This window comes from Thamnophis sirtalis, unplaced genomic scaffold, assembly GCF_051295495.1.
Source record: "Thamnophis sirtalis isolate CommonGarterSnake01/CBP01778 unplaced genomic scaffold, rThaSir2_p1.2 scaffold_3, whole genome shotgun sequence".
Taxonomy (NCBI): Eukaryota; Metazoa; Chordata; class Lepidosauria; order Squamata; family Natricidae; genus Thamnophis; species Thamnophis sirtalis.
In genome coordinates this window covers 87,994,428-88,019,352 of record NW_028261383.1, presented here as the reverse complement: position 1 = coordinate 88,019,352, position 24,925 = coordinate 87,994,428, and the positions used below count along the sequence as shown (strand labels likewise).

Below are 24,925 nucleotides of genomic sequence, written 5' to 3'. Positions count from 1 at the left end.
AATCATAGTTCGTCCAAGATAGCAAAACACAGAATGAGCGGAGGAGAAAAGAGGTTGCAGCATAGTCTTGATTTGGACAACCTATAGTCCTAAAGTCATATGCAGGCATAGGAACTACAGAGCAAGGGGGGTGGGAGTGCCAGTGACAAAATGGATATAATGATGACATGAAGCAAGCTCTGCCTCTTATGCTGTTGCCTACGGCATTGCGAAAAAAGTAACTATAAAAACTTGGAAGTTGCATCATAATGTTATAATGTATGTTTCATTATTTTGGCATGACTTTAGTGAGGAACAGTTTTGCCTGGGCAAGCAGAACCTGAAGCCTTTTTTTTCAAGTTCCCTGGATTCCACTGTTATCGATGGTGCAACAGTTAGTAGTGTAGGTTCTTGTCATTTTGAGCAAAAATAATGCAAACTACATTGCAAGCTATAAAGTAGGAATAATTGTAAGTTTTAATAGCAGGAGGTCTTCCTGAACATCCCTCAAAAATCCAGATAGAAAGACATGAACGTTAGACCCTTGTGCAACATAGTTAAATGTGGCTTCCATCCCACAAAATGTGGCCCACCCTGATTGTGACTATGTCTCACCGTGAGCACTATTTCACCAATGGCTGCATCCTCACTGATGTTGGCAATATAGAGATCTTGGCCAAATTCTGGCATGTGATCATTTACGTCTGTGATGTTGATCACAACCATTGTGACATCACTGAAAGATGTAGAAGTTTTTCTTATACCTTCGATGGTTAAATAATATTCATGGGCAACTTCAAAATCCAGAGTTCCATTAACGTACAGGAGGCCTACGAATACAAGCAGATTATTTTTTTAAAAAACACACAAAATTAAAACAGCCCAAACTCTTACAAAAACTGGGTACTTTGAAATTTTTTAACCATTCAAAACCAACCAGCAACCAAAACCTGATGGTCAGATTTAAAAAAAACACACACACACACACAAAATTAAAACAGCCCAAACTCTTACAAAAACTGGGTACTTTGAAATTTTTTAACCATTCAAAACCAACCAGCAACCAAAACCTGATGGTCAGTGAGTGCCATCTAGTGGTAATAGGATTGCCACATAGGCTGCTTTGTGGGCACATCAACTTGTCTCAGATAAAAAATTTTAATTAGAAATTTTAACATTTATTGAGTTTTGAGCAGGAATGTTAAAATGTGAATGCAAGGAATGAACAATAAGTTTGACATTTCTCTAAATTCTTTCCCTGTCTGAAATCTTGATACATGCATAATTAAATGAGTAAAGAAATAGATCAGGGATAAAATAAATCTTGTTATAAGAAAACAATTGGTAGACTGGATTATTTGCTCACCTGTGCTTGAATGGAGCCTGAACTTCCCGAGATCATTTCCACTTGTGATTTCATATCTAATCTCTGTGTTTGCAACGGTACTTCTTGTCAAGGTAGATAGATTCAAAACTTCTGTCCCAACAGCTACATTCTCCATTACCTCAACTAAGTATTCTGTGCTGAGAAATACTGGCAGATATTCTTTTAGATCCACGACTGAGACAGTCACAGTTGTAAATGAAGAGAGGGACTGTGGAACCCCCCTGTCCTTGGCCAACACAGACAACTCCAGAACTGAAGGGGATTCCTTCAGAGGCTTCTCTAGAAGGACTACACCAGTTACCTCATCCACTGAAAAATGGCCGTTAGCTGACTCAGCAAGGTGATATCTCACCTCGCCATTGAAACCTGGAAAATATCAAACGAGAAACGTTATGCAAGAACTCACTTGATTCGGGAATTATTCTTTTAGAAATGGGACGAACTGAAGGAAAACTAAGTACCTGCCTTGATTATTTTATTTTTTTATTTTTTTAAAATCTCCAAAGTTAAAATACAAAAGAAAAAGAAAAAAGTATCAAATACGAACAAAAAAGAAATAAAGAACAACCAAAGTACAATAATAAAAAAGTGTGTGGAACAAATAACAAATATACCATTAACATTCAACATAAAATGTCCACCCTGATTGAATGCTAAAAATATATATCTCGAATACCTGATAAATTTCCCTCCCCTTACATAATAGGTCTATAACTTGTTATTATTTCCACAACTTTATTTATTAAAAAAATATGTTTACATATAAAGATGTCACCAATGTGGAAAACTGTTGTGCATCTTTCAAGTTGACCCACCATCTATTCATTTAAGAGAAAAAGTTACTAGGTAACCTCAAAAACAAGAATATGCCATCTTTAAGCATTGAAAACAACTGCATATGACTTAGGATTTGGGAATGACTTACTTTCATCAGGATCCTTTGCAAAGACAACGGCAATGGGCGTTTTTATTGATATATTATCATATATGGCTACAGCACAATGACTGGGATAGAACTTGGGAGGATTGTCATTTGTATCCTCTACGTGCACAATAATTTCCATCTGGCAAAAACGCCCTCCTCCATCTGTTGCCTTGACAACAAGGTGATACTTTGATTTCAGTTCCCGGTCCAATAATGTAGAAGTAGTCAGTTCTCCTAGTAAGTATAGTTGGAAGACAAAGATTTGGGTCAGGGCTTTCGGTACCATTATGGGCAAGATTCCTTCTACACAACTATACATGTTTAAACATTTTAAGAAATAGAACCAGGCAAATAGAAAAAAGGATGCAAATATAAATGCTTACCCAAGGTTAAAAATATATATCTTTTATTCCCCTGTTCATGGGGAATAACAGAAGTCTTTAGAATTATATTATCTAAAGACAATAATATTCTATGGATTGATATCTAAGGAATCATCTTTCCATTGGAATTGAGTGGCCAATAAATTTAAATAAATTATAATAACTTTTCAGATTTGGGCTAATCTTTTATAAGACTATTTTGAAAAACAATACCCATACTCATTCACATAAAGAATGCATCTATTTTAAGTCTTATAGGAGCTCTACAAGGTAGTTCCTAAGGAAATCGGTAGTACCCGATTTCTTAATGCAAAGTCTTCTTGCATCCTAAGAACAAGAAGGAAAACACCAGGCAAGACTATTACAGGGAGTTTTGGTGCATGAGAAGTGAATAATATTTTACACTAAATTAAATACTTTTCTTAAGGAAAAATCCTACCAACATTTTACAATATGAGAACATATTTATGCCAATCAAGAGAGAAATACCAGTCTTAATATTTCAACTGAAGAAATCTTCAAGATACACCGAAAAGTCTGCCTACCTCTGCTTTATAGTAAACAGGAGCAAACTATATTGTTCATTCTAATATGTGGTAAAGGAATGAGTAACTACAGGGAGGAGGGCCTTCTCAGCAGTAGCCCCGACCCTTTGGAACGAGCTCCCCGTGGAGATTCGTACCCTCTCCACCGTCCAAGCCTTCCGCATAGCCTTGAAGAACTGGCTCGCCCGTCAGGCCTGGGGATAAGGATAGTTACCCCTCCCGAATGATGAATGTATGTTGCCTACTATTTTATTATATGTTTCTATCTTAATGTCTGTATTCCCCCTTCCCGGTTTTGTGTGAGCCGCCCTGAGTCCCCTCAGGGAAAAGGGCGGCCTACAAATACTAATAAAACTCTAAAAAAAAAAACACTCTATGAACAGCAAAACTGCTCCTTTAAAAGGATGTAATAATTTTACCTGTATGAGAGTCCAGTCTAAAATCCTCAGCACCAATGCCATGTAGGCTGTAAGTGATCTGACCATTGCTACCGGCATCAACATCTGTAGCCAACACTTTAAGAATAGAAAATCCTTGGGATGCATCCTCTGTAACTTTCCCTTCGTATAGTGCCTGGAAAGGAAAAAAAAATTAGCAAGTTAAAAGGTTAACCTTAAGCCATGTCCACAATATACCTGTTTGTTAACCAATAACACTGAAGTGTCAGAAATGGGCTCCTTCCTGCTATCCTAAGGCTATCCAACATTATCTTATTCCCAGGTAATAATAATTCATGAATCCTCCAAAAAGGGCAACTAATAGAAGATTTGTGCAGACATGTAATTATTCAAATAATTGCTCCATAATTGTGAGTTGTCCAGGTCAACTCTGGCACCATATTAATATAGAGCCTGCACATACATGCTTGTATAATTTCAGAATGAAGTCTTTTACATACATCTACAATTACCTGCTTGCATTCAGGGCTGTTATCGTTAACATCAAGGACTAAAATCTCCACTTCTGTGGCTGCTTGAAATTTTCCATCAGATACCATGACTCTCAGCAGATATTTTTCTGTTTCTTCCCTGTTCAGAGACTTCTTGGAAAAAACCTTCCATTTCCCATCAACTTCACTGACACCAAATTGCCCCAGAACATCTCCTTCTGATAAGATAGAGAATATATGGTTATGGAAAAAAAAAGAAGTGTTTCAGGTTTCAAGATAACAGAAAGAGGCATATACCTGGAGCCTTCTGGATATTGCTCACCCATGTTATGTGCAGAACCAGAAAATGTACTTGCTCTGGGGCAAATTATATCATATAGATAATTGATTCTGAGTTAATTCATAACATTTAACCAGGAGATTGAATCGACTGATTATGGTATGCGCTGAAGCAGCTATTTTATTATCCTTCACTCTTTGGGTAGGGACAATTTTATAATAGATACTGACTATAGATAAATTACAAAGTTACATAGAGAACTGACTAAACCATTGTTTAGTATGCTGGACAATGTTTCAATCTACACTGACAATTTGCAAAATGGTTTATTTGATATATTACAGTGAAATGCAATTCTTCTTAGTTCTATTCTATATGTGTGCTGAATAAATCACAAATTATAAAATGTGCCTCCATAGTTTATATTTATCATGCAAAGATACCTATGTTAGTTGGTTAGAGTACACAATTAACATGAGAGTTACCATAGATGGATAATTAACTTTTGATCGTTGATCAGAAATTTAATTCAGGACTGGAATTAAAACTGCAGGTTCAAAATAATGTAGCTGCATTTGACTAAGAGCAATGATGTTTTAGAGTCAGATAAATGTCACACAATTAAATCATAATGCATTTTAGATCAGAATTTTTCTTAAGAGCAATTATTGAGCCTGGTGTAGAAGATCTCTATATAAGAAAATACTGTTTCTAGGAATATCGGCATGTAGTTATTTTTCTACACATTTAGTCTCAAAATATCTCCCGATAAGACATATGTAACATCAAATGGCCATTGTTAACAATGAAAATCATTTTATATTTGGAACTGCAGGGATATCAGCAAGATTAATTTATAGAAAAGGGTGTTTTTCAAAGTTAAGTAAATTTATCCAAAGCAACCTCTCCCTTTTTTACCAAATTTTTAAAAAATATAGATACTTACCAGTGATGTAACACACAACCTGTCTATTTTCTTCTGAAAGATCTCTGTCAATAGTATTAAGAATGGTAATCATCTGGCCAGGCTCAGCATTCTCAACAACCGATCCTTTGTAAATCTTTTTGGAGAACTCTGGAGCATTATCATTTTCATCAGTGACAGTGACTTCTACTAGAGTTTGAGAAGAAAGTTGGATCTTCTTTCCATGATCTGAAGCCACAACAAAAAATCTGTAGCTTTTCTGAACTTCACAGTCTAGTTCTTTAAGGGTCATGATCCAGCCATTTTCACTATCAATGGTGAAGAGATCTCTGATGTAGCTTAATTCTGATCCTAGGCTATAGGTCACTTGCCCATCACTTCCAGTATCCTGGTCGTTAGCAGTTACCTGAATCACAGGAGTCCCTGCTGGCATGTTCTCCATAACAAAAGCTCTGTAAGGATCTGCTTCAAAAATAGGTTTGTTATCATTGACATCTTTTACGTGGATGTTTATGGATACTAAAGAGACCAACTTGGTATTCTTATATGAAGAATGAGCCAAGACATCTACTTGGTACCATTTCATCTTTTCATAGTCCATTGCCTTCTGAACAGTCAAGGCCCCTGTTTGCTTATCCAAAGTGAATATCTCTTCCTCATTACTTTCAGCAGAGGTTCCTTCTACCAGACTGTAGATGATGGGTTCTTTTCCTATAGCTCGAACTAATCCTATTTCTGAACCTTCTGGGAGATCTTCAGATGCTGAGAAGGTATATAATGGCTCAGAAAATATTGGCAAAGACACTTCCCTTGGAACAACTTGAAGCTTCACTGGGACAACTGAATGCCAGTGGGGAGGCTTGGCATCTTCAGCTTTGACTCTAAATTTCACTGTTCTGTTTTCTAGTCCCTTGAGACTCTCCTTGACTACAACAACACCTGTGACAGTGTTAATCTCAATCACATCGTCTGCAATGACTTCCTCCACTGTATCAACAGAGTAGGTGACATCAGCATTTACTCCTTCATCGGCGTCATAAGCTAAAACTTGAATGACTGGAGACCCCTTTCTCATATTGGACTGGACAGACAAAAAGTATTCAGAAGCTTTGAACCGAGGTGGATTGTCATTTTCATCTGTAAGTATTATTTTGACAGTGCAAAACGCCACCTTTCCTCCCCCATCCTTGGCCATGATTTTAATATCAACAACTCTTTCTGTAGAATTTTCTCTGTCCAGTTTCTGCAATGTTTCAATGCGCCCCTTGTCGTCTATTAGAAACTTCTCTTGACCAAGCTTGTTTATGATGATATAATTTATGGTGCCATAAGGACCATCATCTGGGTCAATAGCTGACAGCTCAATCACTTTAGTTCCTACTTTTGCATTTTCAGCTAATACGGCTTCATAAACATCCTGCTGAAATGCTGGACTATATTTGTTTACGTTAGTTGTGTTGATGTAGACCGGCACAGTAGTCTTAAAAACTCCATCCGAAGCAGAAACCCTAAGACTGTAAAAAGATTCCAGACTTTTTTTGCAGTGGTTTGGTGTAGAAATGATACCAGAAGTGCTGTCAATTGTGAAATGCCTTTTCTCATTTCCTGAAAGGATCATATATTCCAGTCTAGGAGTATCTCTGATGTCAGGATCAAAAGCCTGGACCTTTACAACAACCTGACTGCAGCTGGCCATTTTACTCACATTAGCCTGATACTGAAGTTGACTGAATTTCGGTGGGTTGTCGTTGATATCTAGCACGTTGACTATCACAAGAACTTCACTGCTAAGTGGGGGCAGCCCATGGTCCATGGCTCTCACTTTAATATGAAATTCACGGTTCATTTCATAATCTAGACCCCGAGTTGTTGATATTTCACCAGTGCTGCCATCAATGCTAAAGACCTTTGAGGCATCCGAGCGATCCTCTAAAATTTGATACGAAACGAGTTTGTTCAACCCTGAATCTTGATCAGTAACCAAGAGCTGAATTACAGGGGTATGAGCTGGCACATCTTCTGAGACAGACACAGTATAAACAGTCTGTGAAAATAAAGGAAAATTATCATTGACATCCTCAACATGAACTTCCACAATGGCTTCTGAATAGGAACCCGCTGCTGTTTCTGTAGCTCTGACAGTAAATGTATGTTTTGTATCAGATTCATAATCCAGTTGGCTTGTGGCCATAAGCATGCCGGTCTTGAAATCAATATGGAAGAGTCTGAGAGCGTCTTTTTCCACAATGTTATATATCAAGCGTAAGCCTTCAGGGCTTCGGGCCTGGAGGTGGAGAATGGGTATGTAGGGTGGACTGCTTTCAGGCACCTTTGCAGCATAGAAGAGATTTTGGAACAGGGGGCTAGATTTGTTCTTTACCATTATGGTAATCTCTTCCTCAGCATACAAGGGAGGCTCACCGGCATCTCGGGCAATAACACTCAGTGTGTATTTATTTAAAGTTTGGAAATCAAGTGGTTCTTTGAGTGAGATGTCTCCTGAATGGGGGTCAATCCAGAAAAGCTGGTAGTCATCTACAAAGGAGTAAAAAATGACTCTATTATTTCCCAGATCCTGATCTGTTGCAGAAACCCTAAAGATAATATCACCTGGCTCAGTGCTAGCCTGTATTGCTATATAATAAGGTAGGTTTTCAAACTGGGGTGGATTATCATTAATATCATCCACTATTATTCTTACAATTGCTTGAGATACCCCCGGTGGATTTCTAATATCTTTTACTTCCACTGCTATTTCATACACATCTTGAATTTCACGATCAAACTTCACATTCTTGGTCTGTAGCACTCCTGAAGATGGAATCATTCTGAACCACTCGGTGCCATTCAAGAGAGAGTAAAGAAGTGGTTCATTCAGTTGATTCCCAATAACACCAAGAACAATAATAATCTGAACTTCTGTGGAATTTTCCTTTACTGTAGCTAAATACACATCTTGATCAAACTTTAAAATGCTGTCCTGCGGTTCAGTAAAATGTAGTCTGACCAATGTACTGGCCACGTATAAACCATCTCCAGCTCTAATTGTAAGTTCATGATAGTTTCCTACATTAGTATGATTTAGCACAGAGATAACACCAGTTGTTTTGTGGATGAAGAAAGTATTCGTAGGGTTCCCTTCAGCTATATCGTAGATTACTTCAGAGTCTGCATCTTCTGCATTAACTTTTAAAAGTTCCATACCATCATGAATAGGAAGTATCACAGAAAGGTTATACAAACTTTTGGTAAATACTGGGGGACAGTCATTTATATTTCTGATATAAATGGTGACTTGAACAGGTTTGGAAGCAAACAAAATGGGGTTGCCACTGTCATGTACATGGACACCAAAGTGAAAAACTGCATTATGTTCATAATCTATATCAGCACAAGTAGTAAGAGTGCCCACATTTTGGTCTATTTTGAAAAAGGTCACGGCTTCTGTCTCCAAAATTTCATAAATCAACAAAGCATTAGAATCTTGGTCAGCATCTGTTGCATTTATCACTAGTGGTACGTTGTTTTCATCCATAACTATGCTACCAAATGGAATATTCTCATCGATCCAACCAATAAAAGAAGGCTTATCAAAGATAGGCAGGTTGTCATTTTGGTCTATGAGATAAACAAACACTGGAACATCCGTAAATGATCCTGCCATGTTGGTGCCCCGAATTTTCAGTTGGTAAGATGAAGTTTGTTCAAAATCTAAGCTCTTCTGGGTAGAGATAAGTCCAGATTGATAATTGATAGAAAAGAAGCCATCTTTATCTCCAGCTTTTATTTCGTAAGTAACAAATGAAGAGCTTGTAGCCGAAACAAGGATTACTGGAGAGCCAATGATTGCAGATTCACTGATCTCTACAACATATTCTTCTTCTGTAAAGTGTGGAGGAGTAGCATCAGAAGGCTTAATATAAATGTTCACAGTAGTTGAATCTTTCAGCTGGGGAAATCCTTGATCTTCTGCTTTTACTGTGAGAGTAAATCTTTCTTGCTTGGATTGATCTAACTTCTGAGAAACTGTAATAATTCCAGATAACTTGTTGATGGTGAAAAAGTCATTGTTATTCCCTGAAAACAAACAAACAAACAAATTTTAAATGAAAAAGCATAGTTGAATTCTACAATGTTTATTGTTTTCCATCATACTAATTTGTTATACTTAAATGTACCTTTAAAAAAAAAAGTCCCTGGGAAGAAGTAGATTTTTTTCTAAGTGATAAAAAAGTCTTGTGTTGCCGTTTTTGGGAGGGGCCAATTTGGTCTTTTTAAAATTAAAGACATGGAAAATAAGTATATTACATTTCTCCTGCATGAATGTACCCATTTCTTCTGAAAGCAAAAACAACAATGCAAGCTGAATATTCTGGCTCTAGCCCTTTGCTTTGATGATGTCATTGCGCCACACTCACTAAGCTCTCTCTTAAATAAATTAAAGTGTACCAGTTGATGACTTTGGAGACACTGATACTATCAGAGACAGTTGTCTTTAAGCAGGTCTGTTCACTTTCTTACTCTGTTCTCAAAATATCTCCAGCAAACAATTCTGGAAGGCAGAAAAAAATGGCGTCACCCTCTGTCAATACTCCAGTCACTCTGAAAGTAAGCTCCTCACACATTTCCCTGCTTTAATTCAAATGTATGGTTTTTCTCCTTTGCCCTGACTGTTCCTTTTTGATTGAGCAAAACACTGGTTTTTCTGCAGCTGAAAATCAGCCATTCACTGGATACTTTGCAAAGGAAAGATCATCTCTTCAAAATGAGCCAATCCTTAGCATTAACTCTAATAGCTGTTTGACTTCTCTTTTTATCCTTTTTACTGTTGCTACAGTAAAACTTTTATTTTGTATTCCAAACATTGCTGGCTTAAAATCTAGCGGGATTTTTTAGTTTAAATTCTTATTTTCTTTCTCAACTTCTCCATTTTCTATTTATATTTTCTATTGATTTATTTCCTATAGTGCACTTGTGCCATTTCATTGACTTTACAGTCATTTGAGATCAGTTTTCACTGTCTGCTTTCAGGTAAGTCAAGCAACTTATGGACTATTTGGGGCCTGAAGTCTTCTACTCTGAACTTTGTAATATAAGTTCAATTTGTGTATAACTTTAATTTATCTCTGTTTCTTACAAACACATATGCACAGGCACAGGCACACACACACACACAGGTGCGCGGGCACAGGCACGCACGCGCACCTCCCCATAGAGCATGTATGTTCAGGAAAACTTGCCCATTGAAAGGAAAGTAACTGGCGTTTGGTTTCCAGAATACAGAAAGGTGAGAGGGGCATAGAACCAGGGGAAATGATACCAAAGGGACTTAGTCTGATTTGATGCTTTGAGTCAAGAAACATTAGCCCAAGATAGGAAGCCCCCAAATATTAACAGCAAATGTGCCCTTTGGTTCAGAAGATGAGTGTTAGGGATTAGAAGAAAGGAAACAACAGAATGTATTCATGGACCAGTTGGCTCTAATTTTCTTATTCTACTTAATATTGAATATATATAGAAGATTCAGAACAATATGCTTAGCTGACATATATCATTGATGTAGTTAAACACATACACATACATTTTTTTTCCAAAAGGCAGTGCGTATAGGTGCCTTACCTGCTTCAAAGCAATAGTGGACTTCAGCATTAACTCCTTGATCTGGATCCAGGGCACGGACTTGCACAACTTCTGTGCCAATCGGAGACACATCCAGAATTTCTGCTTTATAATGGAGCCTGGTGAACTGTGGAGCGTGACTGTTACAGCCCTCAACATGAATGACAATTCGGGCAAAGTCTCGCTTGATAGGGACATCTTGGTCTCGTACCTGAACAACCAACAAATCAACCACATATATTTTGTTCAAACAATCTTACATCACAAATAAGATTTAAGTTTACAGTATAATTCTGAATGCATTCCTTCTCATTTTATCCACCTTTTTTTGGGGAGGAGGGGATGCAACAAACACATTTTAGAAACCCTGCTGCAATCTGCCCACAGCCCATATGGTAAGACAGAAGAGGGTAGAAATTAAATAAATAAATCACATATTTTCTGCTCCTCACGTACCATCACTGTCAAAGTATGTAATGGCATGGATTGAGCATCAAGCTCTGATACCGTCACAAGCGTGCCACGGCTTGGGTCTATTTGAAAGAGTTTCAGGCTTCTAGGATCTAAGCTGCTATGGAGGGTGTAGATCAATCCTTTCCCATGATCTTGGTCCGCTGCACTGACGCCCAGGAATTCTGTCCCAGCAGGCGTGTCTTCTGGAATGTGAGCCTCATAGTGGTACTCCAAAAACCGTGGTGGATACTGGTTAATGTCAATCACATGGATGTAAGCCTATGATAAGTGGACAAAAAGCAAGCAGTAGAGAAGGTCAATAACAGGACTACATAAGCGTCTCCTTTCCATGATGGTACAAGTGAAGTGCTGCTTAAGAAAGCAACTTTTCCATTACTTATTTTCTTCTTTTGCCATTCTGATACTTTTACTATGAATTGAATGATTCAGCAAGGTGAATAGTCACCATTTCAAAATGAACGATCTTGCTGTGGCCAAGTGGCCATCTCTCATAGGCCAAATACTGTAAAACTCTTTTAAAAATCTTTTAAGATGGCTTCGGATACACAATTTGTGTGCATGGTCTGTTCCATGAGTTAAATTAATTCCTAAAACACGTGTTTCTATTGTTCACTTTCGAGCCTTCAAATTTTTTCCTTGGTTTCCATTACCTTGAGCAAACTGCTTCAAAAGTGTATTTGTACGGAAACACTATGCAAACAAATTCCCAATGATGACACTTCCACTTCCCCCCTTTCTGATGTTTATCTGATTTTCCTTATTCTCACAGTTCTCATGCTTATTTATGTACAAATTCATGTCACCTTATTTGCTGCTGTGATTTTTGTTGATGAATTAATGCAGAACAGTTCCAGTTTGTTCGCGGAAGAGGGGAGTTTGCACAATGCATCTTGTGGTAAGTCATCTTTAGGGTTTGAGAATCTGCATGAGGAATTGCTAACAGTACTATACCTTGGTCAAACATTACCATGGCAGCTAAATCTAGCTTCTACTGTACTTGTAAGCACCTGATTGCATAAGAAGATAATAAAATGAGCCTAAGGCAAGTTTCAAATTCTGGTGGTCTGGCAGATATCCCAAGATGACAGATGCTGGTACTCAGTTTGATTTGATTTGATGGCACAATATATATTGTAATGATATCAGGACTTCATCCCAAAATTAAATCATCTAGCTTATTACAGTAGATAAATGAAATGGAAACTTAGCCAAACTACACTGAGATGGTAATAGTAAAGGAGAAAGAGGAAGAATGAAATGATGCCAGAAAGCAGCAGCTGGTGAAGAAACAAAATGAATATAGAGCAGTGACTGGTTTGGCTGCCTCAATATACTTACCCTGAAGCAAGTATCAAATTAAAGAACACTTATTTGTTTTATGAAATGTATGGAGTTGCACAACTCAACTAGCATTAGGCATTTATTATAAAAACAACTGGTAATGCCCTCCCCTCCCCACCATGCATCATAAGATGACTACACTTGAGTAAAAATATTGAAAACTAAAAAGGATAAGGCCTAATTATATAAGAAACAACCAATGGAAATAGAATTTCATCCCAGGGTGGGAGGGAAGAGCCAGGTCTTCAAGATTTGCTTGAAAGACAACAAGCTTGGGGCAGTGTGAATTTAAAGGATATTATTAGAGGCAACATTTCAAAGAAAGCACATTTCCTGGGACCCATCTTGGAAAAGGACTTCTTTTCTTCAATAAAACCCAACCCCATGATTTTGCAATAGCAGGTTCACTACCTATCCAATAATAAATGTTAAAGTAAGCAGAGAAAGAAGTTCCTGGGACTGGAATTGTTATGTTAGCCAAGATATCCAAAGATGAATCTTGGTAGCAGTTCTAAGTTCTAAAGTTCTAAGACAGGGGTCCCTAAAGTTGGCAATTTTAAGACTTGTGGACTTCAACTCCCAGTATTCTGGGAGCTGAAGTCCACAAGTCTTAAAGTTGTCAAGTTTGAAGACCTCTGTTTTAAGACATTCAAAATGACAGTGACCTAAGGCACTCTCAGTATTGATTACCCTAATATATAACATTTTTCTACATTATATATTATGTTCATAGCCCTTAATAAATTAATGATCAAACTAGATTATTGGTTAAAGGAGCAAATAATCAGATTAGATATTTTCTTAAAAGATCTCTATACAAGCAAACTTTTATATACTTCAGTCCTCAGCTACCATGAAAGAAGACAATAGTCAGAGATGGAACCCATGTCTATAATTCCAGTTAGATAAGGCTCTATTGAAGCGGCTTATTGAAACATGCATTGGTCATATATGAGGAAAGAAGTAAAACAAGGAAACCAGATGTATACTTCACCTTCCTCACAGTCAATGGATCTTGGCAGAGTCTGAAATTAGAAGTGGATTTGTAGTAGATTTGCAATCCTTTTGGATTTCCAATCATCAATTATTGAAGTAGAAATTTAGGAAAGAATCTCTGAGTAAGGATATCTCTCTGTTGTTTATTTGTGAATGACCAATAGTAGTTTGGACCCTTCTTCCTCAAATGAGATTATATTATAGACAATATTTTGTTGACTGGTTCAAATCCACCAGATCATGAAAACTGGGTAAATTGATTGTTTTAGAGAACGTTTAACCCTAAATTTGAGGCAATAATTCAATTGGCATTTGAATATCTACCACTTTTTAAAGAAAAATGTTACAGTGAGCACTATATACAGACAATTATGAAAATGTTGTTCATATTACCGAACTGGACTTTGAATTAGACTTTGTGGCACTGACCTGTGTCTTAATGATGCTTGATCCATCTGTGACCTCAATGGTGAGATTGTAGTTTGATCTTTCCTTTGCATCTAGAGTTCTAGCAATAACAATGCTGCCAGTGCTCTTCTCAATGTCAAAATTCATAGCATCATCACCACCTTAGAAGAGAGGGAGGACTTTAGAAATAAAGAATTATGATGGAGGCTAGATGTCTGAGCATCATCCTCTCCTGGGGAGGACCAGAGGAAAGTAATCCTTGCTGTTGGCAGCATTTGTAACAAGCTCACTCATGGAGTTTGATTAGAAACATTTAGAGGGAGGAAGCAGAATGGCATAAAAGTTGGGTGGGGAAATCTCTGTGAAAGGTTTCTATTGTCACCACTGATCTTTATTTACTTTATATCCAGTATTGACTTAAGAAGGTAATGTCTACTTGTAATGCAGTGTCACTTAAGGTAAAGGGAGGAGATTGATATCAACAAATGAAAGACAGGAGAGCAGGGAATATTGGGGAAAACTGGCAGAGAGAGCATATATTCTGGCTCCACTTCAAGGTGCAATGCTTAAGCCAGTTCCGTTCTCTTGCTTATGCCCTGTTGAGGCTTGCCCTGTTTCCTGTTTCAGTCCAGCCTCCTGCTGATTTCCTTTTTTGTAATTCTTTAATGGAAGAAACTGGGCGCTCTGTGTGTGTATGTGCGAGCGAACATTTAGGTGTGTGTGTGTGTGCAGAGAATCTGTCTGATGGTGCTCTCTGAGCTTGGTTGCTTTCTTGCAGATGTTTCATTACTCCAACTAGGCAACATCTGACTGATTTATTTCTGAATACCCCAGGCATTAGGCAGCATTTGATTTCCCCATTCTTAATCAAACGGAGTCAAGAACCCAAATTCTATGCATCCAAGAGCATAGTTGCAGCAGTAAAATAAAGCTGAAGGACAACCTGAGGAATTACTATCAGCTGCCCTATTGAGAGATTCCTTAAGAGAGGGGGGGGGGGAGGAAAGAACACACTCCTGCTAAACAATCCCCACAACAGAAATAGGACAGTATAAGCAGTCTTTCTTGACCATGAAAATGGCCTTACTTTTTTTTTTAAAAAAAGGAGGGGGGAAGTACATAGCCTCTAAATTTTAAAAAATATACTTCAGTGTGCTAAGTGCCGTATAGAAAATAACAGTGGGTGTGGGGAGAGAAAACAGTCGTAATCAATGATTGTCTATTTGACTCACAAATGAATGTCTCATATAATTCAAACAACCATGGAAGCATAACGCATAGGGAAGGGAAGTAATTGTTTTGAATGCTGGGAAAAAAATATGTCCCCTGTACAAAATGTTTTTGCTTTTTCAGTAATGATTTAAGGTGTAAAAGGGGAAAAACTCAAGAAAGCGAACATCAAGCAAATGTTCATTATAGGAAGAAATAATAGGAAAAATAAACAAACAAACAAAAAAGGCTAAAGGATATTGCATTGTGATGTTTGTGAGAATGAACACGTGCAGCTGACTTATCTGAGCAGACAGGTAAGAACATTAACTTGTACAAATGTTTAAGGAGGCAAGTGAAAGGGATGAAAGGGTAAAGGGAGGCACAAAATTTGGAAATTACGGTCAATATGATGAATAAAGCTTTGCGGTCTCCCATACAGCAATAATAGGAAAGTTCCATATTTCTTGGAAAAACCAATACAATGTTGAACAGACTATATTCCAAAACTTTTTGTTCCCTCCCACATGATCCTGACAGAATGGAGAAGAAAAATCAGAGGGTTGCTCTGCCAATTTCTGAAATAAAGATTATTTATTTCCCTGCCTTGTATTTATATTTGAATTTTATAATGCACACTACATGGCATGCAACACACTCTTTCAGAGACACAAAGGCACACTTAGAAAGAAAACTTTGCTTAGATACATAAGCCTGTTTAATTATTTTAGTCTCTGTTTTACAGAACTACAGAACTTTTTTGGACTATAAGGCACACTGGAGTATAAGATGCACCATGATTTTGAAAAGGTAAATTAAAAAGAAAGTTTTTGCACTCTGCAGGCCCCCCCAAACCCTCTGCATGCCTCATTTTTTTGCAAAATAAATAAATAAATGCAGAGCTTTGGGAGGCTTGTAGAGTGCTCCTGGGGCCAGAAGAGGCAAAAACGGCTCATTTTTTGCTCGTTTTTGCCCTCCCCAGCCCCCTGGAGCACTTTGCAAGTTTCCCAAAGCCTCTGTACATCCATTTTTGAAAAGGGGGCAGGGTTTTGGTAGGCCAAAAATGCTGTATTCAGTGTATAAGACGCATCCAGATTTTCACCCTCTTTTTGGGGGGAAAAAGGTGTATCTTATACTCTGAAAAATACAGTACTTCACATATCACATTTTTATACAGAAATGCTCATGCAATGAAAGGCTTGTCTTAGGGTCCAAAGGTCAAGAGGAGGGGCAAATAATTAGTCCAAAGGTAGCAGGATAGTTGGAAATCAACCTAGCATCCTTACATTAGAGAGTGAATGGGACGCATGCATCCAGATGCTACTATGATACAGTCTAATTTTAAAAAAAATATTACTATACTAATGTACTACAAAATGTACTATACTGATACACTATATAATATTTCCACAATAAAATGTGCTTAATCTAAGAAATAAGTCTCTCATAGGACCATTAAGTTCATTTTATACTGTAAAAGAATATTGATTCCTCAGTTCATACACAGCATGCAAGTAATGGTTACATTTCCTTCTGTATTCCCAATTTCAGGCTTTGCGAAACTGCCACAAAGGTAAAATTAATTTGTAACAGGCATGCTCTCTTTCCCTTTTCCCTTTAATTTTGATCACATGGGGATCCTGCCAAGGTTGTAACTGTGAAAAATAGCAATAGCACTTAGCACTTAAACTTATATACTACTTCATGTGCTTTTACAGCCCTCTCTAATTGGTTTACTGAGTCAGCATATTCCCCCTAACAATCTCGGTCCTCATTTTACCCACCTCGGAAGGATGGAAGGCTGAGTCAACTTTGAGCCTGGTGCGACTCGAACTGCTGCTAGCAGTCAGCTGAAGTAGCCTAGAGTGCTGCACTCTAACTATTGCGCCACCTCGGCATAAAATGTCCATAATTTGTTGTTGAAACTTTGAATGATCACTAATTGAACTGTTGTAAGTCGAGGGCTACCTATAATGCAAACTACAATGTTGAGTCGTACTGCAGGTTACTTCTGCTGACTGCCTGCTACCAGCAGTTCGAGTCTCACCAGGCTCAAGGTTGACTCAGCCTTCCATCCTTCTGAGGTCAGTAAAACGAGGAACCAGATTGTTGGGGACAATATGCTGACTCTGTAAACTGCTTAGAGAATGCTGTAAAGCTGTGAAGTGGTATGTAAGTCTAAGTGTTATTGCTTTTACATCAGTTAACTATTAGATTCTGCTCCAAACAAACCAATTCCCCCCAATCAACTAATTTCCTTTCTGCCATACAATTTACTTATGTAAAGGTTCACTGCTCCTTCTGACCTCTGTGATGAAGGCAAAAGCTCAGAGAAAGTTTACAAAAATGATTCCTTTAGAGATGTTGATTTTCATACCCCTCTGTAGCCACACAGATTAAATTGGATGAATAAAAAAGGCACATGTGGATGGGTAAGTACTGTTCACCTCATTGAGGATGATACTGATGGCACAATAATTAAATACAGGAAGTCCTCAATATACAACCATTCATTTAGCGATCATCTGAAATCACAACATTACTGAAAGAAGTGACTTATGACCATTGCAGCATCCTCACAGTCCCATAAGGTCAAAATTTGGGCGGTTGGCAGCCGGCATGTATTTATGATGATTGCAGTGTCCTGGGGTCATTTTCAACTTTTCCAGCTGGCTTTCGACTTTGACAAGCAAAGTCAATGGGGGAAACTGGATTGGCTTAACAACTGCATGATTTACTTAAGAAGTGCAGCGATTTACTTAAAGATTGTAATATCAGGTACAACTGACTTAACAACAGCCTTCTCTCAGCAATGGAAATTGGAAATTCTGGTTCCAAATTCCAATTTTCAAAGAAAATATAGCCTAGCCTTCGTTATCCTTTCGTTCTCCAGATGTATGGGAAATACACCTTCCACAAATTCCAAGTCATGCTGGCTTAGGCGCCTAGGAGTTGGAGTTTCAACCTTCCTGGAAGGCCGTAACTGAAGAAAACTGATCTAGTCCCATTCTGGGAATAAGAGCAAATTCACTCTGCTAAAAATGTATCTTTCAGACAAATCCTTTAGTAAAAGTAAGCAGCTTAATGCAAGAACATACTGTAAACTGAATTAATATTACATTACATTAATATTGTTATGTAAAGCTGGGGTTTGTGGAAGACCAATGATAGGACTTTCTATATGCTATTGAGCAGCAGCCTCCAACCTATTGAGTTCCATGGAGGAAAGTTTTTCCATGGACCAGAGTGGTGATAGTTTCACACACTCCCTGGATTGCATGTATGCGCAGAGGTGGCTTCACACACTTGTGTGGACCAGTTCTTGATAAACCGTGAACTGATGCCAATCTGTGGGCTGGGAGTTGGGGACCCCTCCCATAGAGAATGCTTTATACTATATACTAAGTATACACATACTTTAAAAATCCTATTTATACTCCGTGAAATAATTTGATTAAAAAGTTTCTTATATTCATTTTATGTTGGGAGAAGGGGTCATCCCATGAATGTTGACTTAGTTTTTACCAGATGCATAGAATTATCTCCTTGACTGTATTTAATTCTACAATTTGTATTTTATTTCCAGATTCTAAAATAAAAACAAAATACAAACCAATCTAATTTATTTAGTGTGGAACTACTTAGAACTGTGTATTTTTAAAAGTTCAGCGTCAATCTAGAAATCTTACTACTTATTTTTCCTTAACTCAAAAGTGAAGTTACCCCATTTTTAGTAAATGAAGTTAAGTAATTCACTTTACTATTGTTATCAACTCCATGGCTCAAGTTGGGCAATTAGTGATAAAACCATCCAGTTAGTGTAGCTTCTGAGATAAAAATATGAACCCCAGTTTTTTCCATTCTACTGCATATGTTATATGCTATTGTATGTCTCTGGAAGATCCAATGATTGTACTTGCTGAAAATAGATATTCTGGTGAAGGAAAATGATAGGATAAGTCCTTAAGAATCCACTTCACAATTAAAGGCCAAGAAAACACCATATTCCCCTTAAGTGTGGCCCATGGCTACCAAAATATTACCCATCCCTATACTATACAAATGAATTTACCACTTTGTTTCTGTATTTCCTGCATTACTACATGGCATTTACTGAAATTAGATACAGCCCAGCTTCTAATTTTCATCCACAATAACAAAATAATCCTTCCACAATGGGAACATTGTTGGTCAATTACAGCCTTTTCCAACCTGGCTCCTTCTAATTGTGTTTGGACTGCCTACTGCCTAAGGATTTTGGGTGGCTGCTGCCTCAACATGCTGGACTAATAATCATAGATGGCTATCACATAGATTTTGGGAAAAATTCAGGTCATTTTTAGAGTATTGAGTTCTTAATTTTTTTTAAAATAATTAATCACTACCTAGTGACAAAGAGATCACTGTTGATAACAAAATTATGCACCAAATATGTAAAGCAAACAATTCCCACTGATAAATACATTTGTATAAGAAATCAATTTGCTGTAAGATGTTTGTTTCTGTCTGTTTACAGAAAAAGTAAAGACTAGTTGGCCAAAACAATGGAGAAGGGGAACAAGAAACATGGGAACAGTCAAATGCAGCAGATTAACTCAATACAGTCTTCCAAAAATGTTTTTCCCTCCTCCTCCCCTGCCCCCTTGGGTAATTTATTTTTATTGTTATGGGAAATAAGCATGGTTATTACATATTCCACGAGAGCCACAATATGTGTTTTGACCTGTTTGAAAACAGTAGAATTTTCATTAAGATTGAAACATTGCCAAGCAATGTCATGTTGCAAGCTGTGATGGGTACTGTAATACAAAAGGTTACACCACACTGTTCATGGAACTCTTATCAGCTTGAATGCTGCTTCATATCAGTGCTGAAGCTTTTTTTATAATACTCCTGCCACCTACAATATAAACACCCTTTTTTTAGCTCGGGCCCCTATGAAATATGGAATATGGATATGAAATAGCAGGAGCATATGAGCAACATTTATTTTCAGTTCAAAATCATTGTGAAGCTCCTTTCTCAACTGCACATGTTCTCACCTGTGATATTAAACCAGATCTGGCTGAGCCCAGCATCAACACTGATCACTCCCACCATGTCGTTCACAGGATCTGTTTCCATGACTGCAAAGTTGAAATGAGGTTCATCAAAAGCTAATGGCTCTGAGGAGGGGAAGGGCTTTGGGATCCAGTCAATGTGAAGCCTCACACTGGAGGAAAGCTGTGGGGTGCCACCATCAGTTGCCTTGACCTGCCAAAAGAGAAAATACTAGCTCATATAGATCTAGGGATCCAAAATATAATATGTTCATATTGATGAGCTTCTGCCATGCTTGTGACATATTCCTACCTAAATTAAACTTCTATACTTTTAGGATAGAAACATACCAAGCCAAGTTAAACAAACATAATACCTAGGGATTAATATATTTATTGATGTCTACTGCTTATACAACCCCATACATGCAGGATGAACTGTATTTTTACATTCTTTTAACTAATTAATCAAGACACAGAGATTTATTTGCATCCACCACCATATCAAGGATTTAATGATGATGGTTTTCACTAGGATGAATACATCTAATTAGATCAAAAAGATGATTCTAAATTTTGCAAAAAATTGAACCACGATCTGAATGCTCAGTTTAAACCAATTTACTGCTCAACACAAAGAAACATAAGAGCCCTCCTATCCTTGATAAAATGTTCCTATACTGAGGTATCTCCACGATGATTTTTATAAATACATCTTACATTTCATTGGCCTCTCTTTTTATTATTGTGATCCTTCAAGTCTTGCTTGTATTACTACAGTTAATCCCAGCTTAACAACTGCCCTATTTAGCAAGTGTTTGTAGTTATAAAAAAGTAACTTTTAAGTGTTAAAAAAAGCAACTTTATTGGCAATCGCAACATCCCCATGGTCACATGACTGAGATTTGGGCATTTTGCAACTGGTGGGTGTTTATGCATTCAAGCAGTCAATGGAGAAGATGGTTCTAAAATCTGAGGCCATAATCACACAATGTCTTAGCAACCATGGTGGGAGTCAGGTTGTAAGCCCATCATGATCACATGATGTCTCACTTAATGATCACTAAAAGTTGCTGACCCAACTTTTGTCTGGGGACTGGGGACTCCTGGGAGGGGTGGGGTGGGTGGGGCCAACCAAGAGTGGGATTTGGGGGTCCTCTGAACTGCACAGAATCTTAGCTTGAGGTCCCCCCCGAACCCTTGCAAAACCCCAGCAGCCCACCCCTGCTTTAGTCTCTTGTGCTTCTAATGATACTCACTGTAAGTATGTTGTATTCTTGGGCAGAAAAAGCCTTTTGGGAGAACACTATGCCTGTCACTGGATGGATGCTGAACAGTCCCTCGCTGTTTTCTTCTAGGCTGTAAGTGATTTGGCAATTCAGCCCCTCATCGCGATCTGCAGCGATCACCCTGTAGACCGGCAAAGGAGTTTCAGAGGCTGCTTTTTCTGGCAGCTGAACCATAAACAACTTTTGCGAGAAGCTGGGTGGATTGTCATTCACATCAAGGACTTGGATTACCACTCTACTGCTAGACTGCAAAACTGGATCCCCATTGTCTGAAACTGAAACCTGCAAGAAAAAGCCAGTAGGGAATCCCATCAGAACACAACGCAAAATATGAACCTGTTTATAAGATAGGCACACAGTCCTTTCCAGGCAAGAAACTCGCTTTCAAATATGATTCATTTAAAGATGACTGAAGTCAGTCTTCAACAGTTTGTTGCATGCTGGATTGCACTGACTGGAATGATAGATGAGTCAGAGACTCAGACATGGAAAGGAATTAGTCAAGAACAAGTGCCTTAAAAATCTAAAACAAAGTTGTTGGAAAAAGCAAGTGTTATTGTTGCAAAGAAGACCGCCAATAGAAAAAGAAAAAAAATACAATTACTTGTTTGTGTATTTAATAAAAAGATACAGCACACATTTGCAACCCAAAACTGGAAAAGATTGCTAAATCATTGGCCTGTATCATGGAACCCACAAGCACCAAGATACTCAAAGAAAACTTGCTTGATGGCCCACTTAATTTTTATTTCCAAGAATGCTTCTGCATTCTGGACATATATAAAACACTCTCACAAAATAGAAATGATAGAAGATTGAAGCTCTCTTTTGTTTAAAAAAGCCATTCATCTTAATTCCATAATAAATGGCTTTAAAAAAAACACCAAATGGTTGTAAGCATCACACAAGCTATTTTGTGAGGGTGTCCATAATACTGTATGTTATCAAAGATCCAACTATGCCCATTAGCTCAAAAGATTGTAGGCTTCGTTATTAAGCTGTATCTGTTGGATTGTTTAAACAAAGGAGAAGAAAATAGGAATTCACATGAATAAGTTTGGTGTATGTAGCAGAACCTGGGAAGAAATTTAGTAAAAATCCACAAAAGTAAACCTACTGGAGTCTGCATTTGTAAACTGAAGTAAAAGTTTGCCTATTCCAATCCTTTCTTAGTTAGGACATGACATGAACAACTATCTTAATCTAAAATGTATTGTTACTCACTGTATAGGTTTCATTTAATAACCATGTGATCATTAAATTAAATACGTCAATATTTTTTTATACCATGTTTTCTCAAGTGGCGGGAAATTAATGACCATGTTCTATTCGTCATCGCTTAAGGAAGACATCCTTAAAATGGTGCCCTCCAGATGGGTTGATTTTAAATATGATATTTCCCAGCATTAATGTTCTAGATAAAAGCAACATGTGGGAACAGACATCCAGAACATCTGGATGCATCAGCTTGGCTTTGGTACAAGATTCCTGCTTTAGTCTTCAGTTAGGAAGTCAAGTCATGAGATATTTCTTAAGCTGGCACTGGGTGCAGAAACACAAAAATGCAGAGCAAGCAATTATCTTCTAAGCAATTTGGAAATGATGGAATGACTCTTCCTCCTTCTCCTCTATCTATGCTCTGACTTGTAAGGAAATGTCTTTGAGGATTTTTTTTTTTAAAAAGCTACTTACAAGTAAATAAAACTAATTGCAACTTCATCATTACTCACTTCTAAGATATGTTCAGCCTTGTGTTCACGATCTAGCTGCTGAGAAGTTGTGTAAATCAAACCTATTAGGAGAGAAAAGAGCATTGTGAGATCCAGGCACGTCCACGTGATCCTCACCTGTGGTACTTATGTCAGCCAATTCTCAAAATGAGGTTACCCTGCAGCAAGTCAACGCTATAAGCAAAAGAACTTTATAGTACTTCCTGCCGCCTAAGCATGGAAGCTTTCCGCATGTCCTAATTAATTAAAGTGATTTAATTCATCCCCTTCCCAAATATTCCACAGCAATCTCATTGTATTATAATGTCCAGATTGTTAAGCCTCCATCATCAGACAGATCATTTAGATATCAAAGTAAATAGATTGGGTTGTGTAGGGGGAAGATACTTTAGGATTGTACATTGAAACCAATAAATATTGATTCCTCCGTGATGTTCTCTTTCTCTCTCTCTCTCTCTTTCTCTCTCTCTCAAATTTATATGCTGCCCATCTCACTAACACACACTGTCACATGACTCATATTAATTTGCTGTAGCTCCCTGAAATTTTCAACTTTTTAAAAAAGTTCAATCAATCAGGAATTGGATTGAGGATATGGTCCATGCAAAGGTCTACTGAAACTTCTTTTTTTAAACTGAAAATGTATCTGAAAGTTGAAAGCTCTGTTTTTGAACACAATCTATGTCTCCAAAGCTGAGAATTTGGAATACTTGTTATGTCTTATTCTTATATTTCACAGGGATTATAGCAGTCAGCTAAATGCAAACAGTCACATACTTGTTAAATAAACGGGAAACATGCTCGGCAATAGATCTCTCTATATATATTAACTACATCACTTGTTTATTTAATTGTCCCATTATTTTTCATTTGCAACATGCAACAATGAACAATGTTTCCCTAAAAGATGACACTATTACCCACATCACCCACTTTTATAATAAGAATATATAAAAAGAATGCCAACATTGGTACAATAAATGCCCACAGTAACATGCATTCAAAGATAATTCCAAACACTTTTTATTGGAAAAATAAGTTTGTTTATGCTGCATTTTGAAGACCAAAACATAGATTTAATTTTTTCTCCTCATATGTATAGTTTGCAGTTTATCTTATTTTCTCAGGCAAAAGACAGGTCTGGAAAATGTCATAACGGTTGTTCAGCTTTTGCAACTGAAATTACAGTAGATGGAATGCTTTGAATCACTTTGACATGGGATAAAGTAGTAAATATTAGCAAGATTCAAGGATATTTGAGGTAAAGTAATCTTATCAGTTACTGATCAACAAGATAGAAGCCTACTGATCATTTACCTCTTTCCCCCTATGATATTCAGTACTATGAGATGCAAATGAAGGAAAACATCTGCTTATAGTCCATATGTGTGTGTGTGGGGGGGGGGGAGAAACCCAAATCAGAAAAGAACAAGCAAAAGAGGATCCAAAGAATCCCTCCTGCTATTGCAACATTGATCCCTTTTTATAAACAATTTCTCCGTTTTCA

The 24,925-nt window shown here is 37.5% G+C and overlaps 1 protein-coding gene across 1 annotated transcript in view; it reads right to left on the bottom strand.

The window, feature by feature from the left end:
- FAT2 (FAT atypical cadherin 2) overlaps positions 1-24,925 on the bottom strand; it is a 75,885-nt gene that overhangs the window by 18,691 nt on the left and 32,269 nt on the right. Inside the window, exons 4-15 of the mRNA XM_087709428.1 lie at positions 23,419-23,480; positions 21,659-21,970; positions 20,403-20,613; positions 14,173-14,312; positions 11,389-11,664; positions 10,933-11,143; positions 5,335-9,390; positions 4,130-4,326; positions 3,639-3,792; positions 2,292-2,525; positions 1,346-1,732; positions 595-809 (exon numbers count right to left, since the gene is read on the bottom strand). Coding sequence (XP_087565554.1) covers positions 595-809; positions 1,346-1,732; positions 2,292-2,525; positions 3,639-3,792; positions 4,130-4,326; positions 5,335-9,390; positions 10,933-11,143; positions 11,389-11,664; positions 14,173-14,312; positions 20,403-20,613; positions 21,659-21,970; positions 23,419-23,480 — 6,455 coding nt within the window. The remainder of the gene's footprint in view (positions 1-594; positions 810-1,345; positions 1,733-2,291; positions 2,526-3,638; positions 3,793-4,129; positions 4,327-5,334; positions 9,391-10,932; positions 11,144-11,388; positions 11,665-14,172; positions 14,313-20,402; positions 20,614-21,658; positions 21,971-23,418; positions 23,481-24,925) is intronic.